General features: G+C 58.7%; 1 protein-coding gene across 2 annotated transcripts in view; it reads right to left on the bottom strand.

The window, feature by feature from the left end:
• Positions 1-2,075: 2,075 nt before the first annotated feature.
• The window catches only part of SPEG (striated muscle enriched protein kinase), a 52,459-nt gene continuing 32,763 nt past the window's right edge, over positions 2,076-21,771 (bottom strand). For both annotated transcript variants that reach the window (XM_040986426.1, XM_040986427.1), the window contains 28 exons: positions 20,176-20,295; positions 19,847-19,951; positions 19,159-19,365; positions 18,739-18,862; positions 18,453-18,628; positions 16,617-16,729; positions 16,188-16,356; positions 15,897-15,993; positions 15,578-15,778; positions 14,202-14,259; positions 13,532-13,609; positions 13,261-13,439; positions 12,851-12,877; positions 12,393-12,545; positions 12,214-12,256; positions 11,350-11,418; positions 9,100-11,107; positions 8,765-8,896; positions 6,264-6,380; positions 5,969-6,136; positions 5,728-5,850; positions 5,403-5,570; positions 4,680-5,268; positions 3,683-3,922; positions 3,358-3,581; positions 2,890-2,965; positions 2,600-2,749; positions 2,076-2,345 (listed from right to left, as the gene is read on the bottom strand). In XM_040986426.1, the coding sequence (XP_040842360.1) occupies positions 2,153-2,345; positions 2,600-2,749; positions 2,890-2,965; positions 3,358-3,581; positions 3,683-3,922; positions 4,680-5,268; positions 5,403-5,570; positions 5,728-5,850; positions 5,969-6,136; positions 6,264-6,380; positions 8,765-8,896; positions 9,100-11,107; positions 11,350-11,418; positions 12,214-12,256; positions 12,393-12,545; positions 12,851-12,877; positions 13,261-13,439; positions 13,532-13,609; positions 14,202-14,259; positions 15,578-15,778; positions 15,897-15,993; positions 16,188-16,356; positions 16,617-16,729; positions 18,453-18,628; positions 18,739-18,862; positions 19,159-19,365; positions 19,847-19,951; positions 20,176-20,295 (6,107 nt within the window). In that variant the 3' untranslated portion in view covers positions 2,076-2,152. The remainder of the gene's footprint in view (positions 2,346-2,599; positions 2,750-2,889; positions 2,966-3,357; positions 3,582-3,682; positions 3,923-4,679; positions 5,269-5,402; positions 5,571-5,727; positions 5,851-5,968; positions 6,137-6,263; positions 6,381-8,764; positions 8,897-9,099; positions 11,108-11,349; positions 11,419-12,213; positions 12,257-12,392; positions 12,546-12,850; positions 12,878-13,260; positions 13,440-13,531; positions 13,610-14,201; positions 14,260-15,577; positions 15,779-15,896; positions 15,994-16,187; positions 16,357-16,616; positions 16,730-18,452; positions 18,629-18,738; positions 18,863-19,158; positions 19,366-19,846; positions 19,952-20,175; positions 20,296-21,771) is intronic.

The raw sequence follows: 21,771 nt of genomic DNA, 5'->3' as shown, positions 1-21,771 counted from the left end.
TTCCCCACTGGCATTTGGAGAAGCCAGAGAGGCTGGGCTGGGCTGGGCTGGGCTAAAGGTTGTTTAAGCTGGAGACCAGGGACCCTCTGTCTAAGCTGGCAGCCTTATGGTTTCCGGTCTGAGGTTTTGTTGGCAGGGAGCGTGTCATGTGTGGAGCAGCCAGTGCCCCTGGACTTACCCTGGCCCTTGCCCCAGCCACCCTAGGGCACAATAGTTCAAATCTATGACTTCAGGGACCATTTGGTGGCACTACAGGAGAGTGAGCAAAGTTAGGATGCCTCAGTATACCGCACACTCTGTGGGGACAAGAAGATCCAGGGCCCAGTGTGATGGCTCAATTATCCAACCCTCCACTCGGAAGTGCCAACATCCCATATGGGCACCGGTTCATGTCCTGGCTGTTTCACTTCCAATCCAGCTCCATGCTTATGGCCTGGGAAAGCAGTTGAGGATGGCCCAAAGCCTTGGGAACCTATATCCATGTGTGAGAGCTAGAAGAAGCTCCTGGCTCCTGGCTTCAGATCAGCTCATCTCTGGCCATTATGAGCCATTTGGGGAGTGAAGATTTTTCTTTCTCTTTCTCCTTCTCTCCATAAATATTCCAAATAAATAATTGAATAAATCTTAAGAAAAAGTGGAGCCCAGCATGATAATGTAGCAGTTAAACTCCTCGCCTTGAACATGCCAGGATCCCAAATGGGCGCTGGTTCTAATCTCGGCGGCTCCACTTCCCATCCAGCTCCCTGCTTGTGGCCTGGGAAAGCAGTGGAGGATGGCCCAAAGCTTTGGGACCCTGCACCCATGTGAGGGACCTGGGAGAGGCGCCTGGCTTTGGATTGGCTTAGCTCCAGCCGTTGCGGCCACTTGTGCAGTGAACCATCGGACTGATCTTCCTCTGTGTCTCTCCCCTCTGTACATCTGCCTTTTCAATAAAAATAAATAAATCTTTTTTAAAAAATGTGGCCTTCAGCCCTGTAACACACCAGATGCAATTGGCCTGGGCACACACAGCCCCTTCTCTGGTGGGCTTGGACCAGTGCTGGGGCTCCAAGGGGTTGAGGCTCAGCTCGTCCTGGCTTCTCTCGCAGCTCTCTGCCCCACCAGAGGTCTTTGGCTGCTGTGTCTGACTGTGTGTTCAAAGGCTCTCAGGTTCTTACCAGCTCAGAGAGGACTGAATGATCTTTGGCCGGGGCTCACTGCCAATCACTATTCCCCCACTCCACCACGGTCCCTCCACCCACTCCAGGCCGCCAGAGATCACTCAGGACCTGCTGCTTGCTGTTTTTATTTTCCTGGTGACAGACAGACAGAGAGCTGCACAAACAGCTGGATGGCAGGGGTTGAGGGGGGTGGTGGGGATGGGCAGAACAACATGGGCCACAGGGGCTGGATGGATGGAAAGGAAAACTTCACAAAAGTCAATAAATAAATAAATATGATTGGGAAGATGGGCAAAGGCCATAGACAGATGGTGGGGGCATCCTTGGGCTGGCAGAAGGCCCAGAGCTGTATCCAATGGCCCACAAGGTGGGATCAGCTGGAGGGGTGGGGCTTGACTTCTGGGATGCCTGCCACAGGCCCATCTAGATCCCACTTCGCCGCGAGTCCCCATCTTCTCTCATGTTCTGGTTCTGGCGTCCTGTCGCCATCTTTGTGTCCTGTTCCTACTTTACCCACATTTGCTGCCAGTCTGCTGTGCTGCTACCTAAGCTTCTTCCTCTTACTGCTTCCCCCCCAACCTCACCCACCCTCCTCGACCCTCCCTGAGCTGCACCACCGGCCTCTTCACCCGCAAAAACTATCCTAGAGTCTCCCTCCCTCTTCCTCAGTTGTCTTTCTCTTCACTTGCCCATTTCCTTCTTGTTCTTCTTCCTGATTCTGCCCTTGCCCCACCTGGCCAGTGAGTGGCCTGCGATGGCTCTGGCCAGGGGTGGTGGCATCAGGCCAGAGCCCTGAGGCCTGTGTCTGCTCCCTTCCCTTCCCTCCCCCCCGCAGGCCCGTGAGGTATGACCCTAGCCACAGGTTGTTGCTGGTGGTAACCAGAGCCCCAGACCACCCAGCTCGCCGTGGGCCCTGGAACATCCCACTGCGTGGGTGGAGAAGTCCGGAGAGGAAGCCCCAGGCTGGGCTGTGGTCCGTGCCCACTCACTCGCTAGGGGCTGCCAGGGTAGGAGCGGAGCAGCACCTTGTGGCGGGTGGCAGCCTCGGCCCTGCGGCGCCTCTGCTCGCCCAGGAACTCCTTGAGCCGGTTGGTGGTGAAGGTGAGCGTCTGGCGGCGCAGCTTCATCAGGTAGGCATCCTGAAGCCACGGGTGGGCCAGGCAGTCCTGCAAGGAGGGCCGACTCCTGCCAGAGTACAGCCAGGACAGTGAGCCTGGAGCAGGTGGGCTCCTGTTGCCCAGTCCACCCCTGCAATGTCATCTTGGGCAACATGCTTTCTGTGGCAGGAAGCAGGGCCAACCAAGCAGAAGTGGCAGCAATCTTATGACTAGGGTCAGGGGAGGAGTTGGGGACTACTTGGCACAGATCCAGGCTGTGTCAGCCAGGGGCAAGGTCATGCTGGGAGGTTGGCTGGTGGGGTGTGGGTGGAGGACACTCACCAGGGATGTACTGAGAGGACCTTTCGCAGGAAGAGAGTGGCACTCTGGGATGTATTGGGGTACAACTGGAAGGCATCAAAACGCCCCCCTACAATCCGAGCCTCTGTTTCCTGGGGGTCTAGCTCATAGAATGGCGAGTGTCCACTGAGCCTGTGGTGCACAAGACAGTTCAGGCAGCTGAAACTTCATCTCCAAGCATGGGGGGACATCAGCGTGGGGGGTTCCATGGGATAGTGCTGCCCAGGAAGGGGGTGGAGGCAGGTAGGGAGGCAAGGTCACAGGGTACTCACATGATGTAGGTGAGCACACCTGCTCCCCAGATATCTGTGGCAGAGCCGATGGGGTCTCCCTTCACCATCTCAGGAGCTGATGAGAGACAGGGCTGTGTTGATCCACCGGGGCATGGGGAGAGGCAGGGAATTCCCCAGGAGGTTTTGGGGGCATCAGACCAAGGATAGAGCACACAGTAGGCCCTGGGGGCCAGCAGGCCGGACAGAGAAGGAGGAAGTGCTCAGGAGACATGCAAGGCACCAGAGGGATGAACTATGTAGTGGGGAGTGCCTGGAGCTCCTGAGGGGCTGAGAGCCTGGGGGCACCAGCTCCTATTCACAAAAGCTGCAGCCAACCAAGACAGACTTAGTCCATGCCTTGTATTCAGTAGGCACTCAAAGTGACGTGGACCCTGGGTGCTGATTCTCTGGCTGTGCCTCACCTCCACTCCTCCTTTCCCCACTATGGCTGGCAGCTGGCTATCTCACCCATGAATTCCAGTGTGCCCGTGCGGTGACCGAGGGGCCGTAGAGCCTGCGGATTGTAGGGTTGGGCGCTGCCAAAGTCCACAATCTTGAGGGCGTTGTCAGGGGCCAGCAGCAGGTTGTCCGGCTTGATGTCCAGGTGGAGCACATGACGGCCATGTAGGTAGTCCAGGCCTTGCAGCAGCTGTACCACATAGGTGGCCACATCATCTTCTGAATACCGGAACCTGTTGTGGGATGAGGTGGGGGAACAGGGTAGGTGAAGCCCAGAGCCAGCCCAGCCCTCTCCGCCCTCACTTTCTGCTTGCCCTGGGTTCCCTGCTACTACCTGTCGCTGAGGCCACACAGCAGTTCCCGGTTGCCACAGCTCTCTGCAATGAGCACAAGGTACCGAGGGGTGATGTAGGCCTCGTGCAGGGCCATGAGCCGCTCGTGGTGCAGTGTCCGCAGCACCTCGTACTCCTGCAGGACCCGCCGCTTGCCCTCAGCTGCGTAGGGCACAATCTTGGCCACGAACGTCCGGCCCGTGGCATTCTCTCGGCAGGCTCGCACAACGCCAAAGCGACCCCTGAGCGTGGGTGGGGTAGCGGGGAAGGAACACAGCACAGACTCAGAGGAAATAGGGGGACACTCCCATTGTGAAGGCTAGTGGGGATGTAGAGACCTCTAGGGGCAAAAACATAATGGTTTACTGGGGGCAGTGGTGTGGTGTAGTGAGTAAAGCCTTTGGTGCCAGCCACACCTCCCATAGAGGTACAGGTTTGATTTTTGGCTGCTCCACTTCCAATCCAGCTCCCTGTTAATGTGTCTGGAAAATCAGCAGCAATAGCGCAGGTGCTTGGGCCCCTGTATCCACATGGGACACCCAAAAGTTCCTAGTTTTGAACTGGCTCAGTTCTGGCCATTGTGGCCATTTGGAAAATGTAATAGTGGATGGAATTCTCTCTCCCTTTCCCTCTCTATCCCTCTGTAAGTTTGCTTATACCTTAAAATTCTAGTATGGGCTCCAGAATGCAATACTGGGAGCCAGGGTTCAAGTCTCCCCTCTGCACCTTAGGCCAACCCATTACTTTTACTGTCTTCCCATTTACAAAACGGTGGTGATGATGAAGGGTCCCCCTCTCAGGGTCACTGAGCTGGGATCCTGTGGCTGTCAAGTTCAGGGCAGTGTTGACCATGTCCAAGCTTGTTCTTCCTGAGGCCCACAGCTCAGATCCCTCCCCATAGTCTGGCCATGACAGTGTATGTGAGGGGTTTTCCTTTCATCCTCTGAGTGCCTCCATTCCCCTGCCTCCCCCCCTCCCCCGTTCCCAGTCCCTGCTTGCCTGGCCTTCTCCTCCAGAAAGGTGTAAGGCTTCTGGGGGAGGCCCTGTCGGAGGGTGGTGGTCTCCAGCCTGGGAGAGCTGGGCGGACCTCCCCCTGAGGAGCCCACCACCTCCTTGGCCGGGCTGAGGCTTTGCATGGTCACCTTGGTAGACTCGGGAGGGGGTTCGGGGGCTGGAGGCTGGGGAGCTGGGGGTGCAGACACGAAGGAAGTCACCATATAGAGTGGAGTAGGGGAAGACATTGGCTTAGCCCCTTGAAGAGTGGGGACTGGGGTGGGGGTCCCAGTGGCGGGAACGAAAGACTTGGGCTCACTGGGGGTGACCTGGATGCTGGGTGAGGTGGGCTCTGCTTGCTGTGTGGCCTGCAGGCCTCTGTGCTTGCGTGGAGGGGTTTGGGGAGGTGGACCCACAGCCTTGAGGGAGGACAAGGTCTGGTTGGCAGGGTTGGGGACAAATGAGGGGCTGAGAGGGGCAGATGGGGGTGCTGGGGTAGGGGCCAGTGAGGTAGGAGAGTCAGGAGGTGGGGCCCTGGCTGGCCCTGAGGTAACAGGGGCATCTTGATGGACGGCAGATTGCGGAGCTGAAGAATCTAGGAGGAAATAAAATGGTCATCAAGAAGGCCTGGGGGCAAAGCCACAGCATGCCCGGTACAGGGTGGTCCTGGGCTTGGTCAGGGTCACCTTCCTCCTCCTCCTTCCCCTGCTGCCTTGTTAGCCCACTGACCTTGAGTACCCCTGATGAAGACCTTCTCAGAAGGGTTGCTGAAGGGCCCCTGCCCTGCACGGTTGGCACAGGCCACACGGAACCTCACGGTCATGCCGATGGGCAGGTGAGTCACATTGTAGTAACAGTCAGGGATGCCCGAACTCACGGGGTGCCAGACAGACTCCCCTGCAGGCAGCACAGGGCAAGGGGCTAAAGCCACAGAAGCTAAAGAAGCGGGTGACCCAAGCCCTTAGAAGCTAGCTGGGGCAGGGGCCCTTGCCTTCCCATGTGCCTCTCCTGCCACCTGCTAGTCATGCCTCCCCAATCTTGCCCTGTCTCTCACCATCTACCCGCCGCTCCAATGTGTATGTGCAAGGGGCCCCACTGTCTCCTGGCTTCCACAGCACCAGTGCTGTATCCTCATAGGTCTGGGGTACCTCTGGAGGGGCTAGCTTCCCTGGGATACCTGCCAAGAGAAGAACAGTTCCAACTGAGTACACCCTGCCCCCAGCTCCAGTCAAGGCCTACCACACCCTGTCCCATCTCCACACCGCTAGCTGGGGCCCTTCTCCAGGCTCACTCACGGGCCACAGTGATGGTGCAAGAGCTGGTGATGCTGCCGAGGACGTTGGTGGCCGAGCACTCGTAGAGCCCTGCATGCCACTTGCCCGCCCGAGGGATGCTCAGCAGCTGACGCCCGTCTTTGCAGGACACGATGACCACCGAGGGCTCCGACTTTAGGGACTGCTTGTCTGTGGGTGGTAAAAGTGCCAGAGAGGCTGCTGGACAAGGTGGTGCTCTTGAGGTACCCTCATTGGCCTTCCATCCCAGCAGCCCTTCCCATGCCCTGGGTCTGGGTCTGCTGCCCAGTTGCCTTACCCTTCATCCAGGAGATGCGGGGTGCAGGGCAGGCAGCCGGTAGGCAGAGCAGGGTGGCTGCCTCCCCCTCCAGCAGCACCTGGTCCTTGAGTTTGATGTGGAAGACTGGGGGGAAGTCTGGAAGGAGAGTAATGACTGTCATGTGTCTGTAGGGACCCTGGCTCACCTGCAGGGACTCTTGGCTCCCTGAGGCCCACCCACTGGTGGGGGGTGGGCAGGATGCAGGTGCACACTGGTGCAACTGGTAGGGAGCAGGGGCTGGGCTCCTCCCAGCCACATGCGGGATATGGAACCCCACGGCATGTCTTCGAGAACTTTCTTTGGTGCAAGCATAGCCTTCCTCTAAGCCCTCACCATGGGTAGAAGTTTCTTTCTTTTTCTTTTTTTTTTCCCTTGCACCATCAAGGTTGCCTGGTAACTGTCTCACCTGTTCGTAAACCACCTAGGGCAGAGCGTGGCATTCAGTAAGCGCTCTGTAAGTATTTGCTACATAAACTAGATACTAATCTCCAATGCCAAAAATGGTTAGGATCCTGCAGTGTCTATTCCCACTGGCGCACCATTGGGCAAGGAAAGAGAAGAGCTGGAAGCTTTGAGCTCCCACCCCAGTCTAGGCAGGGTCTCCCAGACCTCCCACATATTCCTTTAGGTCCACTAGGTGGCACAAGTTCTCTACATGGTGGCTGGAGGCAGTACCTGTGTGACCTTGGGCAAGTCATCCACAGTCCTCATTGAGGACAGTAACAATCATCCCAAGCTCAGAGGGTTGTGCTTAGCACCTGTCTGACACCTAGTAGCTGCTCATAAACATAAGCATGTATCGTTTATCTTAATGTTGCTAACATGGTCTGCAGGCAAAGCCAGGAGCGGACCCCAGAGACGCATGCTGTTCAGGAAGGCAGAGAAGGGGTCTCTAGAGCTGGGGACATGGTGGGGCCCAGCATAGGACTCCTCAGCACCATGAACAGTGGAGCTTGTGACCCTGGAGACTGTGCTTCAGGAAAAGCCCAGCAGGAATCTGGCCACTTTAGGGTGGCAGTTGGGGTGGGAAATGATTTTCATCCAGAGAGATCCCACAGAATGGAATGAGAGTGGGGTGAGCCAGCCAGGATAGGAACACTTGGTAGGAGTGGGGAGCCAGGGCAGTAACATGTCCCCTCCCCCCGCCCTCTGTGGTCCATTGCTCCCCAAGGAGGAGTTCCCCACTGAGACTCTGCGCATAGACCACGTGAGCCATGGCTACTTCCAGAAGGAGTGACACTCCAGGTTGGAGGACAGGGAGGGAAGCCAGAGGGAGAGGGGAAGGGTTGGCAGAGCCAGCTCCACCAGCCTTAGCGCTGCTTGTGCAGGGCTGGTCCCAGCTGGTCAAGTGGCCTCCTGGGGTAGGGGCAGGAGGGAAGTCAGGAGCCACTGTTCTGGCAGGGAATCAGCTGCACAAGCAAAATGGAGCTGGGCGGGAGGCCCCAGGTGGGAAGGGAACAGCTGTTCCAGGCCTCTCTGCAGGCTGCCTCCTCTTCCCCGCCCCCATCAGCCGGTCTCCCCTCTCCCCTCTGCTCCCCCCTCCATGACTGGCCACGGACACCCTCAAGTCCAGCTGGGCACAGCTGGAGCCCTTCTGAGGAGTTTCAGCAGCAGACTGTAGAAGATCGGCCAGTGAGGAGGAAGGTGGCATCTGTAGTCTGGCAGGGTGGCCCAATTCACAGCTTTTGCATAGGGTCCTTTCCAGGTTGGAGGGGCAGAGGGTGGTCCAAGACATTTGGATAAGAAGTAGACTAAGGCATATCTCCTCTCCCCACCCAAGCCTTCCTAGCAATTCGTCTTGAAGGCTGTTTTTTTTTTTTTTTTCCATGCTGATGTGCCTCCACAGGGAAAAGGAGCCTGGGAGTGGTGGCTGGTGGTCCGCTCTACAGAGCCATGAAGAACTGAAGCCACAGTCCACACTGGTTACTGCAGGCTGGGAGAGAGAGTGGGGAGGGAAGGGGTTTGGGGTATACACACACACAAGGGGCAGGGATCCCCACCCTAAACCCTTCCAAAACCGAGCCCAGTTGCACAAACCAGCTGGGGCATTCCGCCAAAGAGGAGGTCAGACAAAGACAGGCTCAGGTATGGTGCCCTGAAGCACCCCGGGCCCAGGCTGCAGCGACTCTCACTCGTTCCAGCCCAGCTGTTCTACTTCCTAGCTCTGGAGGCTTGGACAAGTGCCTCAGTATCTTATCACTTCACCTGTTTCCTCACCTGGAAAATAGGAATGATGATAATAATGGGCCCTAAACAAGGCTGCAGAATTGTATGCGGCTGTGATTGGACAGTGCTTAATGGAACCCTTGGCTTTGCTAATGAATGGCAGCGGCTGCTATTATTCGCCACCGTGTTGACTGCCTGACTCCAGGCCCTTTCCAAGGCTGCCCAGGCGCCTCAAGGCGGCCCATCTCCACTCAGCCATGACTGCTCCGTGGTGACTGGAGGGGGAGGCGCTTGCCCAGCCGCAGGCCTCTTACCTGACTCACTGCGCACGTACTGGTGGCCCAAGTCCTCCTGGACACTGTCGGACAGGTTAGGCTGGGAGGAGCCTTTGTCCTTCCGCAGCCGAGAGAGGCCCCAGCGGCGCCTGCTGCGGCTTTCCCCCGGAGCTGCAAAGACCCATTGCCCACCCAAAATCAGCAAAACGGAACTGTCCTGCTCCCAGCCCAGCCTTGGCACCTTCAGAGCCTCTACCCGCATCGTTCTGGTGGGTGTCCCCAGCCTCCACTCTCCCGCCCCGCAACCCCTTCCTGGAAGCTCCCTCCATCACCGCAACCAGTGCCCCCTCCCTATACCTGCCAATTCACGTCACCTGAGGAGCCCGATGTGGCGCTGGCCTCGGAGCCCAGAGACTCTGCTGAAGGTGTGGTGGCCCCAGCCTGGGCGGCGAGTTGGTTGTGCGGCAGACCCAGGCGCCGCAGACTCTCGCCCTCGGACGTGGCCCTACGCAGCCGTCCGAAGAGCGGCGTGCTGCGGCCGGACGTGCCTCCAGAGTCCTCGCTGCTGCCGCTGCGCTGCAGGCGGCTCGATAGCCGCTCCAGCGTGGAGCTCAGCCTCCGGCGCATCGCCAGCACCGGGGAGCCCCGCGCCGAGCTACCACCCTCGGAGCTTTCTCCATCCCCGCCGCGGGCCTCCCAGGCCGGGTGGCGCTGCGCAGGCGGAGTCCGCCGCAACCGCTGCGACAGAGACAGCGACAGGCGACGCACGAGGCCCGGTTCCCCGACAGCCCTGAGGTCCTGCACGGAGCGCGAGCGCTCGGGCCGTCGCACCAGCTCCAGCGGAGTGCCCGCTGGACTGGGCCGGTAGATGCCATCTTCCTCCTCGCCCCCGCGGAAGGGGCCGCGCTCCTCGGAGCGCGAGCGGCTCAGCAACCGCAGCCCCCTTGACAGGGGTGACTCACGGCTGCGCTTGAACTTGGCCTCGAACACAGCCTCTGACTCCAGGTTCTCGATACTGCTGCCGAGGCTGCTGCCCGGTCTTGGGGGCACCTTGGTGACCCGTGCTTTCTCAGCAAGTACCTGGGGAGCCCCGACAGGAGGCACACGCTTCTCGATGGCTCCCGGGGGCGGGGAGGCCACCCTGGCGAACACAGCTGGGTGCGGCTTGGACTCAGCCAATGCCGATGACGGCTGCGGGGCCGGGTCCTGCGGGAGAGCCTTCTCGTGGCCAGACAGTTGGAGCGACTGCATGATCTGGGCATAGGGCGTGAGGGGTGGCGCTGGGATTTGTGGGGCCACCGTGGGCTGTGCTGGTTTGGAAGCCCGGGCTGGTTCAGGCTTGGGTTCTGGGGCCTTCTGTGTAGGGTGGGGTGCTGAGGGCTCTGGCGCATCCTTGGGCAAGGAGGCAGGAAGTTCTGCAGTCTTGGGGACACTGGACTTAGGGGTACTGGGCCGCGCAGGGCTGGACGGCTGAGCCTCGCTGAGGGCAGACAGGGAGGGGGACTCTTGCAGTTTGCGGGCCCCGAGCCTTGCCACGGGGATTTCAAGTGGCGCACCAGCGCGGCGGTGCCGACCTCGGGGCTCTGCCTCTCCCTGCGAGAAGCTGCTACTCTTTTGCAAGCCCCGGGTCTCGGGCGGGGGCTGGTGGTGGGGCGCTGCTTCGCTGGAGGCGGCTCGCGCCATCCGCGGGTCCCGGGCACGGGTCCCCAAGCTCTCCAGCAGGGGCCCACGGAGGCCGCTGACCTTGCCGTCCTCGGGGCCTCCGCGCAGCAGCCGCTGGCGCAGAGCCTGCAGCCTCTGGGCGTACTCGCCCTCGCCCAGGCCGACCCGGGCCAGACGGGTGGCCCCCGGACTGGGGCTGCGGCGCTGGGGCAACTCCACAGACGCTGCCTTGTGCAAGCCCCGGCCCGGCTCCCGCGGCCCGGCCCGGGGCAGGGCGCTCTCAGCCGAGCTGCCCCTGCGGAGCTCTCCCCGCCTGGGGCTGGACCCCGCAGCAGCGGCTGTGGCGGCGACAGGGGGCTCTTGGCCTGGGGAGGGAAGGGCCTCGGGGCTGCAGGCCTCCTGGTCCTGAGAGGGAGCCCTTCCCTGTTCTTGCCAGTCCATGGGGGTGGCAGTCACCCCGGCCTCCGGGGTCCCCAAGACCTCATCCTCAGTAGGAATGTCGGTGAGGGACACCCGTGAGCCCGAGAACTCGGGCTGCAGGGGGCGGGGTACCGAGGGCAGTTCTTCCAGATCCTCCTCTTCCGAGTCGGAGGAGGAGGACAGGCCGCCGCTGGGGGGCGCCCTTCGCGGCATGGCCACCCACACGCGCTCGGGGGGCGCCCGCAGCAGCTCCGGGATGGGGCGCAGCACCAGGTGGCACTTGTAGCTGATCTGCGAGCGCTGGAGACAGAGAACTAGAGTCAGATCCCAGGAGCGCCCAGACCCACAGCAGAACAGCTTGGGGAGGGGAAGAGAAAGAGGCTGGGGGAAGGCCAGGGGTCAGGGCGGAAGCTAGGAATTCAGCGAAACCCCACAGGAAGATGGACGTGCAGCATGGGGTAAAGGCATAGCCTGGGATAGGCGAGGTTAGAGAGAGGGAGAAGGTGGGAAGGTCGGGGCACGGGCGGCCGAGCCCTACTCACCTGCCACCTGCGGCGGGAGAGGAAGAGCTTTAGGTGGTCTGTGCTCACCTCAGCACCCTTTGCCTGGGTCTGCACCCCAGAGTCGGGGAGGGAGGAAGGAAGAAGGAAATAGTCACCCTAGGAAAGCTTGGCAATGGAGAGACAGGGCCCAGAGGACACAGCAGGCAGAGCTGGTTCCTGGTAGCATCTCCTTCCCCTGGACACAGTCCTGGCCAGCATATTGACCCTCTGCAGAGACACCAGAGCTGGTGGCTTCCAAGGGTACCATTGCCTTGGCCCCAGCTCATCCCCTGGCTCCTCTCTGCAGGACAATGCCCCTTTGCACTTTGGTAGTCTGGACTGAGTCAGATGTGGCTCTCAGCCACCTGCCCAGGCTGTCTGGCTTTGAACTTGTTCTGGATGGGGAGGCAGGAGCAGGGCACTTCAAGGACAGACCCCAGAAGGAGCTCAACCTCTGCCAACCCAGCATGGTGGTCAACGGGTACTTCATCTGCAAGCTGTCTTTCTGGGCTTGCTTGCTGACCACCCCTCTCACCTCCATCCTGTGCCTGACATTGTGCTCCTGAGGTGCCCAGGTTAGAATCCTGCCCACAAGGAATGCCTAAGTGAGGGTCTAAGTCAGCCAGCCCACCCCAACCTAGACACCAGTGTGTCAGACTGGGCTGGGCTGCAGGACCGGGACCACCCTGGGAGGGTGCTTGGTGGGATCACGGATTTGAGCTTGGTCTTCTGGGAGTAAGAGGGCTCTCCTCTGTCGAGCCATTGGACAGAGCTGACAGCTCTCCATCTACAAAATGCCCAAGGCATGTAAGTCCTCATTAACGGGGTCCTGTAGCTACGCCTTGCAGGGAGGGTAGGACTCACTTTAAACCAGGGATGGTCCAGGGTTTCCTCTGCAGTAGGTCTCCTGGAAAGGATAAAGAAGCAATTATCGTTCATTCGTTCATTCAGTGCTTCAGGAAATGGGACCTCTTTGGAGTTAGGGCTTGTGTGTCTGAGGGCAGAGGCAGGCTGGGGGGAGGGGAGGCAAGGCTTGCACTCACAGCCGGTCCTGCACCAGCACTTTGATGAGAAAGCCCCGGGCCTCCCGGCTCAGGCTCAAGAACGTGTTCTCCTCGAAGGCCACATTGTAGTTCCGGATATTCATCAGGGTTGTGCGGTCATTTTCGCCCACAAATGGGGAAATTCCTGTCAGACTGCGGGGGCAGATGGGATAGTCAGAGGAGGTGGGCAGCGTCCAGGGGGACTGAGGCAGAGACCATGGGGGATGCTCTTGTGGGGGCCAGGACCAAGACCACAGAGGCTGGGCACACCTGGGCAAGAAGCCAAGGCTTTCTCCCGCCCCTGAGGACCCAGTGATTCCTGCCTCAGTGGGACCAAGCCAGCCCTGGCCTCTCTCCCCATGCAGGGCAGGAAGGGGCAAGGGTGAGTGGTAGTGGCAGAGAAGGGCATGGGCTGCTGAGCCTGCAAAGGTCAGTGGTGGGCCTGCAGGGGTCCTTACCAGAGAAAGGCCACAACACCCACAGGCCTGCAGAGAGAGGAGAAGGGGCAGGTGAGAAAACAGCACACCTCCCATTCCCAGCTTGCTGTGATAGTCCAGGGGCCGTGTGCCCTCCCTGGGGAGAGTGGACCCTCCCAGACTGCCTCCTTCCCTCCTTCGTGGCAGAACCTGCACTTGGGAACCCAGACAGACCTGGAAAAGTGAGAGGGCATGGGAGGACTGGCACATGGGAGTCTGGGGACCAACAGAAGCACCATTGGCCTTGCTGCAGAGGGGAAAGTTCAGAACCCTGGGGAGCCAAGGAGTCAAGGACTGGCAGGTGTGGGTGTGAGTGATGGGGCCAGGCCTGGGTGAGGAGGGAACCCAGGCTCCATCCCCAACACTATAGCACTCAGCCCCCCCGGCATTACCAGATGTCCGTGACTCCAGACACGGGGCTCTGGTTGACAATCTCAGGTGCCACAAACTCTGGGGTGCCATAGTGGCAGTACTGGGGCTCCCCTGGGGTCAGCTCCTGGGCGTTGCCGAAGTCACAGATGCGCACCTGCTCTTCTCCCTCAGCCCCATCCCACACCAACAGGTTCTCAGGCTGCAAGACCCAAGTGGGACAGGGAGGTGATGGGCTGCATCCTGCCGCGGGACCCTGCTCTGGGACCCTGCCCTCCGCCCTCTGTACCTCACCTTGACATCGAGGTGTAACACATGGCTCTGGTGCAGGTAGCAGATTCCCTCCAGCACCTGCCGCATGTAGGCCCGGATCTGTGGAGACAGCGAACCCAGAGTCCTTGGGAATACAAGGTGGTACTAGGTTTGTTCAAGAGGTCAGGCCATGCTTGGAAGTGACCTTCGGGTGGTTGGGGCTGTGGGGGCTGAGGCTGGGACACAGATTTGGAACTGCCAGAAGCCAGGGTACCTTGTACAAATGCAGCTGCATAGGCTGGGCCTAGCAACTTCATAGATGGAAGCTTCTTCACAAAACTTCACAAATGGAGCCATTTCTATTACAATACAATTGTGCAGTGCACAACTCATACAACCCTCCATGGTACGATTGCAGTGAGATCAATGGGGTCTGGGTAGGATGCCTTCCCAAAGGGAGTGCTGACATGAGTTATGGGAGGGGGACTCAGAGGGGGTCTGCTGAGATCTGGAGGGGATTGGCACAAGTCCCCAAGAAATAGGGGTCTGGCCCTAGGCTCTCTGCCACTCTCACAGTGCACCCCCTTCTTCACCCACCAACTCAATGCCCTTGTGGCACAGATGGCATACCCAGGACCCACCTGCTGGTTCTCAGAGGCCAGGTGAAGGAAAGCTGGTGCCCCACCTAGCTCATGCCACCCACGGCCCTCACCTCTGACTCACACACGGTGGGTTTCCTGGCCATTCGCTCCAGTAGCTCCTCTGTGCAGCTACATCCAGGGTCAAGGAGAATGAGGACAATACCAGGGCTCAGGGCTGGGCCCAGCGTCACTCAGCATAGGGCTGTCCGTACCCTGAGAACCATTCTGACACCAGAGAGGGTGCCTTGGCCCACCCCTCAGCAGGTGGCAGCACTGAGGGATGGACCACCCTGCAGGACCTGTCTTGCTGTGAAGTTTGGGCAAATCACATTCTCTCTCTCTGAGCCTAGGCACTCTCACCTGTGCCCTGGGGCTCATCATTCATTGCCCAGTCCCTGCACAGTACAGACAGGGCTAGCAGAGATAGCAGAATGCATTAGCTAGGGCCGGGACTGCCACATTCCACTTGCAAATGACCCAGAAGGTCACACACATGATACAGGGTAATTGGACATTTTGCTGAGAGGCGGTTTCAAACAATGCAGCCTGGGTGGCTGGTATGCAGGTCACGGCTGCCCTGCCACACGGTGGGCGTGCAGCCAAACACCCCATGTCCTTCCCTCCACCTGCCTTTGTGCAGCCACAGCTTTTACAAAAGGGTAAGACCCGTCCTTCGTTCAGCACAGCATCCAGTGTCCTGAACAAAAGCAGGGCCTGCTGCTCCCCACGGATGGGTGGGACAGACACCCTGCATTGCATGTTGTAAGAAAAGGCCTGTGCCACTTACTGGGCCATGACCTCAAAAAGTCATTTGATCTTTGGATGCCCATCCCATCATCTATCAGATGGGGACAGTAGAATCCCCTCAGGTGGGTGAGGATTAAAATAAATTCCTGTCAAACCCTTAGAAGACTGCCAAGCACATGTTAAATCTTATGCATATTTTGGAGCTGGCACCCTGGCAGAGTAGGGTGTTGGCACCCCTTATTGTGGTGTTGGCATCCCTATGGATACTGATTTGAGTCCCAGTTGCCTCACTTCCAATCCAGCTTCCAGCTAATGCACCTGGGAAAGCAGCAGAGGATGGCTCAAGTGCTTGGGCCTCTGTACCCAAGTGGGAGATCTGGAAAAAGTTCTTGGGTCCTGGCTTCAGGCTAGCCCAACTCCAGCTATTGTGGCCATTTGGGGAATAAAACAGGGGATGGAGGATCTCTGTCTCCCTTTGTCTCTCCTCTATCTGTAACTCTGCCTTTCAAATAAAAATTAAAAATGCTATATAGGCTTAAGCTAAAAACATGATGGTTTTCATAGGAGTTTCCAGTCTGATCCTGCCTGTCAATGGCACAACTTTGCACAGCTATACGGTTCCTGATGGCTGACATTCAGGCACGACCCTTGCCCGGCTCCTCCAACACACACACACACTTCCCAGCCAGTCCTAGGATACAGCTCGGTGACAATGACCAGTCCCCGGCGCCTTTCGAAGGCCTCATGGAAGTACAGGACGCAGTCGTGCTGGAGCCGGGCCAGCAGCCGGGCCTCCCGCCGGGCTGACGCCTTGGGTTTGGCCTGGCTGGGGATGAATTTAGCAGCAAACTCCAGGCCAGAGCTGCGTTCCACCACACGCCGCAGGTAGGAGAAGGCGCCCCTGGTGGCACAGGTTGGATTTGGGGCTCAGCACTGAACCTTTCCACTTCTGCCTGACCCTGGGGGATCTCCAACAGCAGCAGCCCTCTGTCTGGTGCCCCCTCGTTCCCACCCCGCACCTGCCGATCTCTTGGTGGATGTCATAGAAGTCGCTGAGTCTCCGCCCCCGATGCTCCTCGTCTTCCCCAACCCCCTCAACCTCCATGGCTGTCTGAGCTGAGGAAGAGATGGTCTGGTGTTAGGTGGAAGGTAAAGAGAGAGCCTAGGGCTGTTGGGTCAGGTCGGGGAGAGGGGGGAAGAGGAACATACAGTGGAGCCCGAGACAGGTGGTCAGAGGAAGGGCTGGCCCATCACATCCATGGGGGAGGCCACTTGGCCCTTTCCACCCACCCCCTGGAACTCCAGCCCACCTGACTGCACAGCCAGCTCCGCTTTGCAGGATACTTCCCCGGCCAGATTCCGGGCCGTGCAGGTGTACACACCTCCGTCCTGAGCCCCTGTGCTGAGCACCACCAAGGAGCACTCATTTTCCTCGTACACAAAGCTCACGTGGCTGCTCTCGGCCAGTAGCACCTCATCCTGCAGAGCCACATGTGGTGCTGTTGCATCACCTCCAACCCAGCCCTAGCCCCATGCCTCTACCAAGGACCAGCTGTACTCCGTGCCAGGTCCCACCCTCACTCCAGACCTCAGAGCAGCCCCTCCATGCCTCCCCACGAGTAGCCCTGCACCCTTCAGTTAGGCCCTGGCCCTCTATTTTCCCCTCCCTTCTGCACCTGTTCCCGCATCCTGAGACATCCCCAGGCCCCCTGGTACAGCCTACAAGGTCATCCTCTGACCTTGTACCACATGATGTCTGGCAGGGGCTTCCCATCAACCACCACTGCGAAGCGTGCTGTTTCCCCGGCTGCCACCTCCACATCCTCCATGATGGACTCAAAGCGAGGCGCCTCTGCAACACACAGGCATGGGGAAACATGGCTGTTTGTCAAAGTTCCCAGGGCCCGCCTCTCCCCAGCTCCTCTCCAAATCCCTCATCTGAAAGCTGGACTCCGCTGCTCCCAGCCCCCTTCAGAACATGCAAGTCCCTGCCTGGACCAAGGCCCTCCTTGTAATCCCAATGTGATGTTCTGTGAATTTCAGAGAAACTGCTGCAAGGTGCAGGCTTGCTGGGTTTGACCCTCATTGTTCGCTTGCCAGCTTTGAAATGAGCAGATTTCTATGCACAAAAGAAATCTGGATTTCCTGCCGCTTCTGAAAAATCAGGACCCGCCATTCTGTGCCGCTTCTATCCCTGCCTGAACCAACTGGCAGATGCAGAGCGACTCGCTGGTGCCACCCTGCCCATAGTCCCAGCCTGCACTTCTGGGGGTTCATGATTGAGTGGCCCCTGCAGGCTGCCCAGGCTGTGACCCTGCACAGTACCTTGGAGTGGGGGGAGACACCTCGATGGGGACACCATGGTGGAGGCGGGGGCACCATGGTCCAGCTTTCCCTGCCTGGGGAGTGAGGGAGCAGGGTCTGGTGGAAGGCCGTGGCCAGCCATGCAAGTGCTCGGCTCATTTTAGCTTGGGCAAGCTGACTGCTTAGGACACAGCCTTCTGTACCCAGCCAGACTGGGCCATAGGACTCTTGGGGGCCAGGGCTGCCCATGTCCCCAAGCTCTTCCTACACCTGGGAAAATGACCATCTTGCAAGTGGCACTGTCAGAGCCAGACATTGACTAGGTAGGAAGTGATAGAGGTGGGACAGGGCCAGGGGCAAGAGGCAGACACATAAAAGGCAGAGCAGGGGCCCAGAGGGACTTGTGGCCCACTCTGCAGCGGCCCTTCCTCCCACTCTCAGCTGCCTCCCCTCTTCCCTCTCCTCTGGGAATCTGGCCTCTATTCTCAAGCTCCAGAAAGCTTCAAGTGCATGAACTTCAACGATTTTTTTTTAAGTCCCAGAAAATGCCCCTTTGCCTGTGCTAACTAAAATGTCACATTCTCTGCTTATCATTGGACTTGTACCGACTCAGCAGGTACTGCTGTTCAGCTCATGTGGATCTTTCGTTCTGAGTGGCAGGTACACGTGTCTAGAGTTAATTAACAAGCAGGCAAACAAAACAATTAGTACTGCCTGCCTGCTACAGGGAGAGCCCTGTGCCAGAGGAGGGGTTCCAAAGAGGGGGCCTGTGTCGAAGTGGCTCGTTCAACAAGGCAGCCAGGATCTTGGAGCCTGGCAACATGATGCCCTCACGAGCTCTCAAGATTTCTACATCAACTTGACCTTCCTCAGCTGGCTGCATTTCAGAGGCTACTTCCTGTTGTGTCTGGCACAGAAGCGGCGAGCACTCAGTGGCTTTGGAGCTAGACATCCAGAATTGAAACTTGCTGCTATGTGACCTAGGGCTGATTACTTGGTATGCTCTAGGAGCCTCACTTTCCCCATTCATAAAATGGGGATAATGATCAACCCCTATCTTGCAAAGTTAATGCAAACCTAAAGGTGCCTAGCCTTGAAGCTGTACCATTCTAGGTACGCGGTGAGTATTTGATTAGCAAGGTTATGTTCGCTAGTATCACCATTGCATCTAACGGGTCGGCTGAGAGACAGCACAGGACTGCCTTCCTAGCAGTGGCAGGTAGCTGTGTGCAGTTAGGGATGGAGGCACCTACTGACCCACTGTCACTCACCTGCCAGCTCTAGGGTGACAGAGCAGGCCTGTGTGCCATGGCGGTTGCGGGCAGTGCAGGTGAGTGGCCCCAGGTCCCGGCGGCTCACACGGCAGATCCGAAGGCAGTACTGGTCGTCATCCGGCTGGCTTAGCTCGTACACACCGGCCCTTGCCTCCAAGAGGGCCCCTCGGCAGCTGGGGATATGTCAAAGGGAGGTCACCCTTCCAGAGAGATGTGGCTAGGATGGGTCATGCATGGCTGGGCTACCCCGCATCAGGGAGCAGGGTGGGCAGGGTGTCCCTACCTCCTCCAGACGACCTGGGCCTCCACATGGTTGAAAGTGACCGTGACCCTAGCTGGCTGGCCTTCTACCACATACACGGTGTCTGGTCTGTCCACCACGGCAGGGGCCTCCTCCAGGGGCGGGCCTACAAAGAGGAAATTGTAGGCTCTGTACTGGGCTTCACACCTACTGCTCCTCCAACATACCCAGCCACCACCTGAAGCTCATTTTTATAGGTGAGGCTGCTGAGGCTCAGAGAGGGTTAGCTGTTGATCAAGGCAACACAGCCAGGAAGCAGCAGCCAGAGTTGCAACCAATCTTGTCTGACTCCAAAGCTTTAACTGGGCGTCTGAGCCTCCACCGCAAGGTCCAGCCCTGGTCCTGGCCCAGCAGCAGCTCCCACTGCCCCACCTCCCTGGAGGGGGTGCGGCCCAGACTCACCTCGCTCAAGTAATTGCACAGGCTCAGAGGGTGGGGATGGTTTGCTACTGCTCTTGCCGGCAGTGCTGAGAACCCGGAAGACGTGCTGCAGTCCTTTCCGCAGCCCTGTGGCTGCCCAGCCTGGCTCCCGCAGACCCGTGGCTAGTGCTATCCACTGGTCAGAGCCCAGCACCTGGTGCTGCACCGTGTACGTCAGGGAGTCCGGGTCTGGCCAGGAGATGGGAAGGAAAGAGGAGAGGCACCTGTTAGAAGCTGATATGTGGAGTAACTCCCCTCGTGCCCCTCACCAACCACATCCAGTTGGCTCAGGATCCCAGGAACTCGCTGGTCTGCCCCTCCCATTGCTCCCTGCATCTGGTCTTGCCAAACCACCATTGGCCAGTCTCAGAGCCCAACTGCGTCCCAGCTACAGGCTGGAGAGAGCCAGAGCACATGTATTACAACTGTTTGCTCCTTGTGGAAGGGAAGCTGAGGCCCAGCACAGGAATAGAGGCTAAACTAGGAACTCCACAGCTTTGACCATAGCTGTTCCTGGCCACACCCTCTCTGCTTCATTCACTCCTACTGCCACCGCCCTCCCCCCATACATACCACATGATTCTGGGATGATGCTCCTTTGGGACCCCTGGCTGCAGCTGCCCTGGTCATATCCTAACCCCACCCCTAGCCCTGCATGGCCCTGACCCACCGATGGCCAGGTCCAGACTCCTGGGCGGGTTCCACGCAAGCGTAATCATCCTCCCGGTCACAGCCACCACCTGAGGGGCACCATCTGGGGGGCCTGGAACCACATCTGAAAGGTGTGGGATGGGATCCATGAGTCCTTCAGGGCCCCACCAGCTCCCCAGGGAACCAGCCAGCTTGGGAGCAGAGTCTGAGGACCATGGGCTCAAATGCGGGGACAAGGGCCAGCATGGTACCCAGGGGATGGAGGGAAAGGAAGTTGGTGTGCAGCCCTCCCTTGCCCAGTCCCTGAGCAGTAGCAGAGGCAGGCTGCCCAGGTAGGTGCCTGCTCACCTGTGACGTAGAGGTGGGCATAGCAGGCAGCTTTGCCCAGCTTGTTGGCAATGACGCTCTTGTAGACACCAGCATGCTGTGGCCCCACAGCAGGGAATACCAAACGATGCACATCCCTGTCTGGGGGTAGAATGGGGGTGACAGTGACAGTGGGGCTAAGCTAAGAAGCTATGAGAGGAGCAGCAGACCCTTGCCACCCCAGGCCTGATGCCTCACCACTCCCTCAGCCAAGGAGGAGGTGAAGAGGAAAGGGTGGGACAGGCAGCAAACTATGAATGGGTCCACTCTGCAGTCACCCCAGGACCAGAGCCATGTGGCAGGCCAGGCCACTTGGCAGCTTCCATCCATACTGCGTCACCTCTGGGGTCCACAGTCCTGTTGAGTGTCCCCTCAGTTCCATATGGGCTCATGGTCTCTGCAGAATGTTCTGGTAAGACTGTTCTTCAGGCACCTCCAACCCCGTCCCCAGATCCCTTACTTCCAGCCCTGCATCCCCAAGACAGCTGCCTGCCCCCCATCCCCTGGTCTCCAGCAGCAGAACCCCTTCATAAAGGCAGCCACAGCCCACAGCCCAGGTGCCCTTCCAGTCATACCTGCTGTACTACCTTTCCAGCCTGACCAGGCTAAACACCAGCTCCCTCAAGCAGCTGCCTGGGTTCTATCTCCAGGGCCTGATCCTAAAAGTCCTCTTTTCTGGAATGTTCTCCTCCCATGGCTTACCCAGTTCATGGGTGGACAGCACTGGGAGACTTCCCCCTTTCCATGCCTCGGGCCTGCTCCACCTTTCCTGAGTCCCTCCATGGCTGGGTACCAGGCTCCTTCTCCTTGGCCAGGTGTGTGTGTATTGTGGGGCAGGATCTTTTCTCTTCATCAGTGGAAATTGTAGCTCCTGACTTGGCCCGAGATATCCTTAAAAACCTAACTGCCTCTGTCCAGGTCTGTCCTCAGCAGCCCCAGAACCCGATGCTAGGATGCATGAAGTGCCGGTACCCTAAGGTCTATGATGAGCTGTCAGCTCTTGGCTCTGCCTGCATGGGCACTGGGCCCACTTGTTCCCACCTCTTGCTCCTTTCAACCACCCTACACAATTACTTCCACATTATCACCAAGGCCAGAGACATTTAGGGACTTGTCCAAGATCACAAAGCTACTAAATAAAGAAAGCAGGCTGCACTGAGCTCCGGGTTGCTCCAAAGCTCCCTTTTCAAAAAGCCTGTTTCCCTACAGACAAGGAAGCCCGTCCTTGGAGTAGACAGGAAGTAGAAGGCATCTGCTCTGTCCTCTCTCCCATCAGGGCTTGTCCCCCAACACCTCTCCCTTCTCCCAGTGGTTATCTGCATGTGTGACAGTCACTCCTACATTTATCTCTGCCAACGTGCTTTATAAGGAAGAGAAGCCAGGAGTGGCTGGCAACCCCAGCCATAGACAGAACACAGGCGCCAGCAGGGACAGATGCCCATCTGGGGCCCCTGGATAGGGGCAGGGGTCAGAGCTCTGCAGGTTGTGCTGGAGCAGGCTAAGGTAGAGGGAGGAAGAATGTGACATGGGTGGCAGGCAGCACCCAGGTCAGGAGCTGGGCACCAAAATCAGATGGAC

Source organism: Ochotona curzoniae, unplaced genomic scaffold (assembly GCF_017591425.1).
Source record: "Ochotona curzoniae isolate NIBS_2020 unplaced genomic scaffold, NIBS_Ocur_1.0 contig_4514, whole genome shotgun sequence".
NCBI lineage: Eukaryota > Metazoa > Chordata > Mammalia > Lagomorpha > Ochotonidae > Ochotona > Ochotona curzoniae.
Note: the sequence above shows the minus strand (reverse complement) of the source record. Positions and strands in the feature narration are given on the sequence as shown.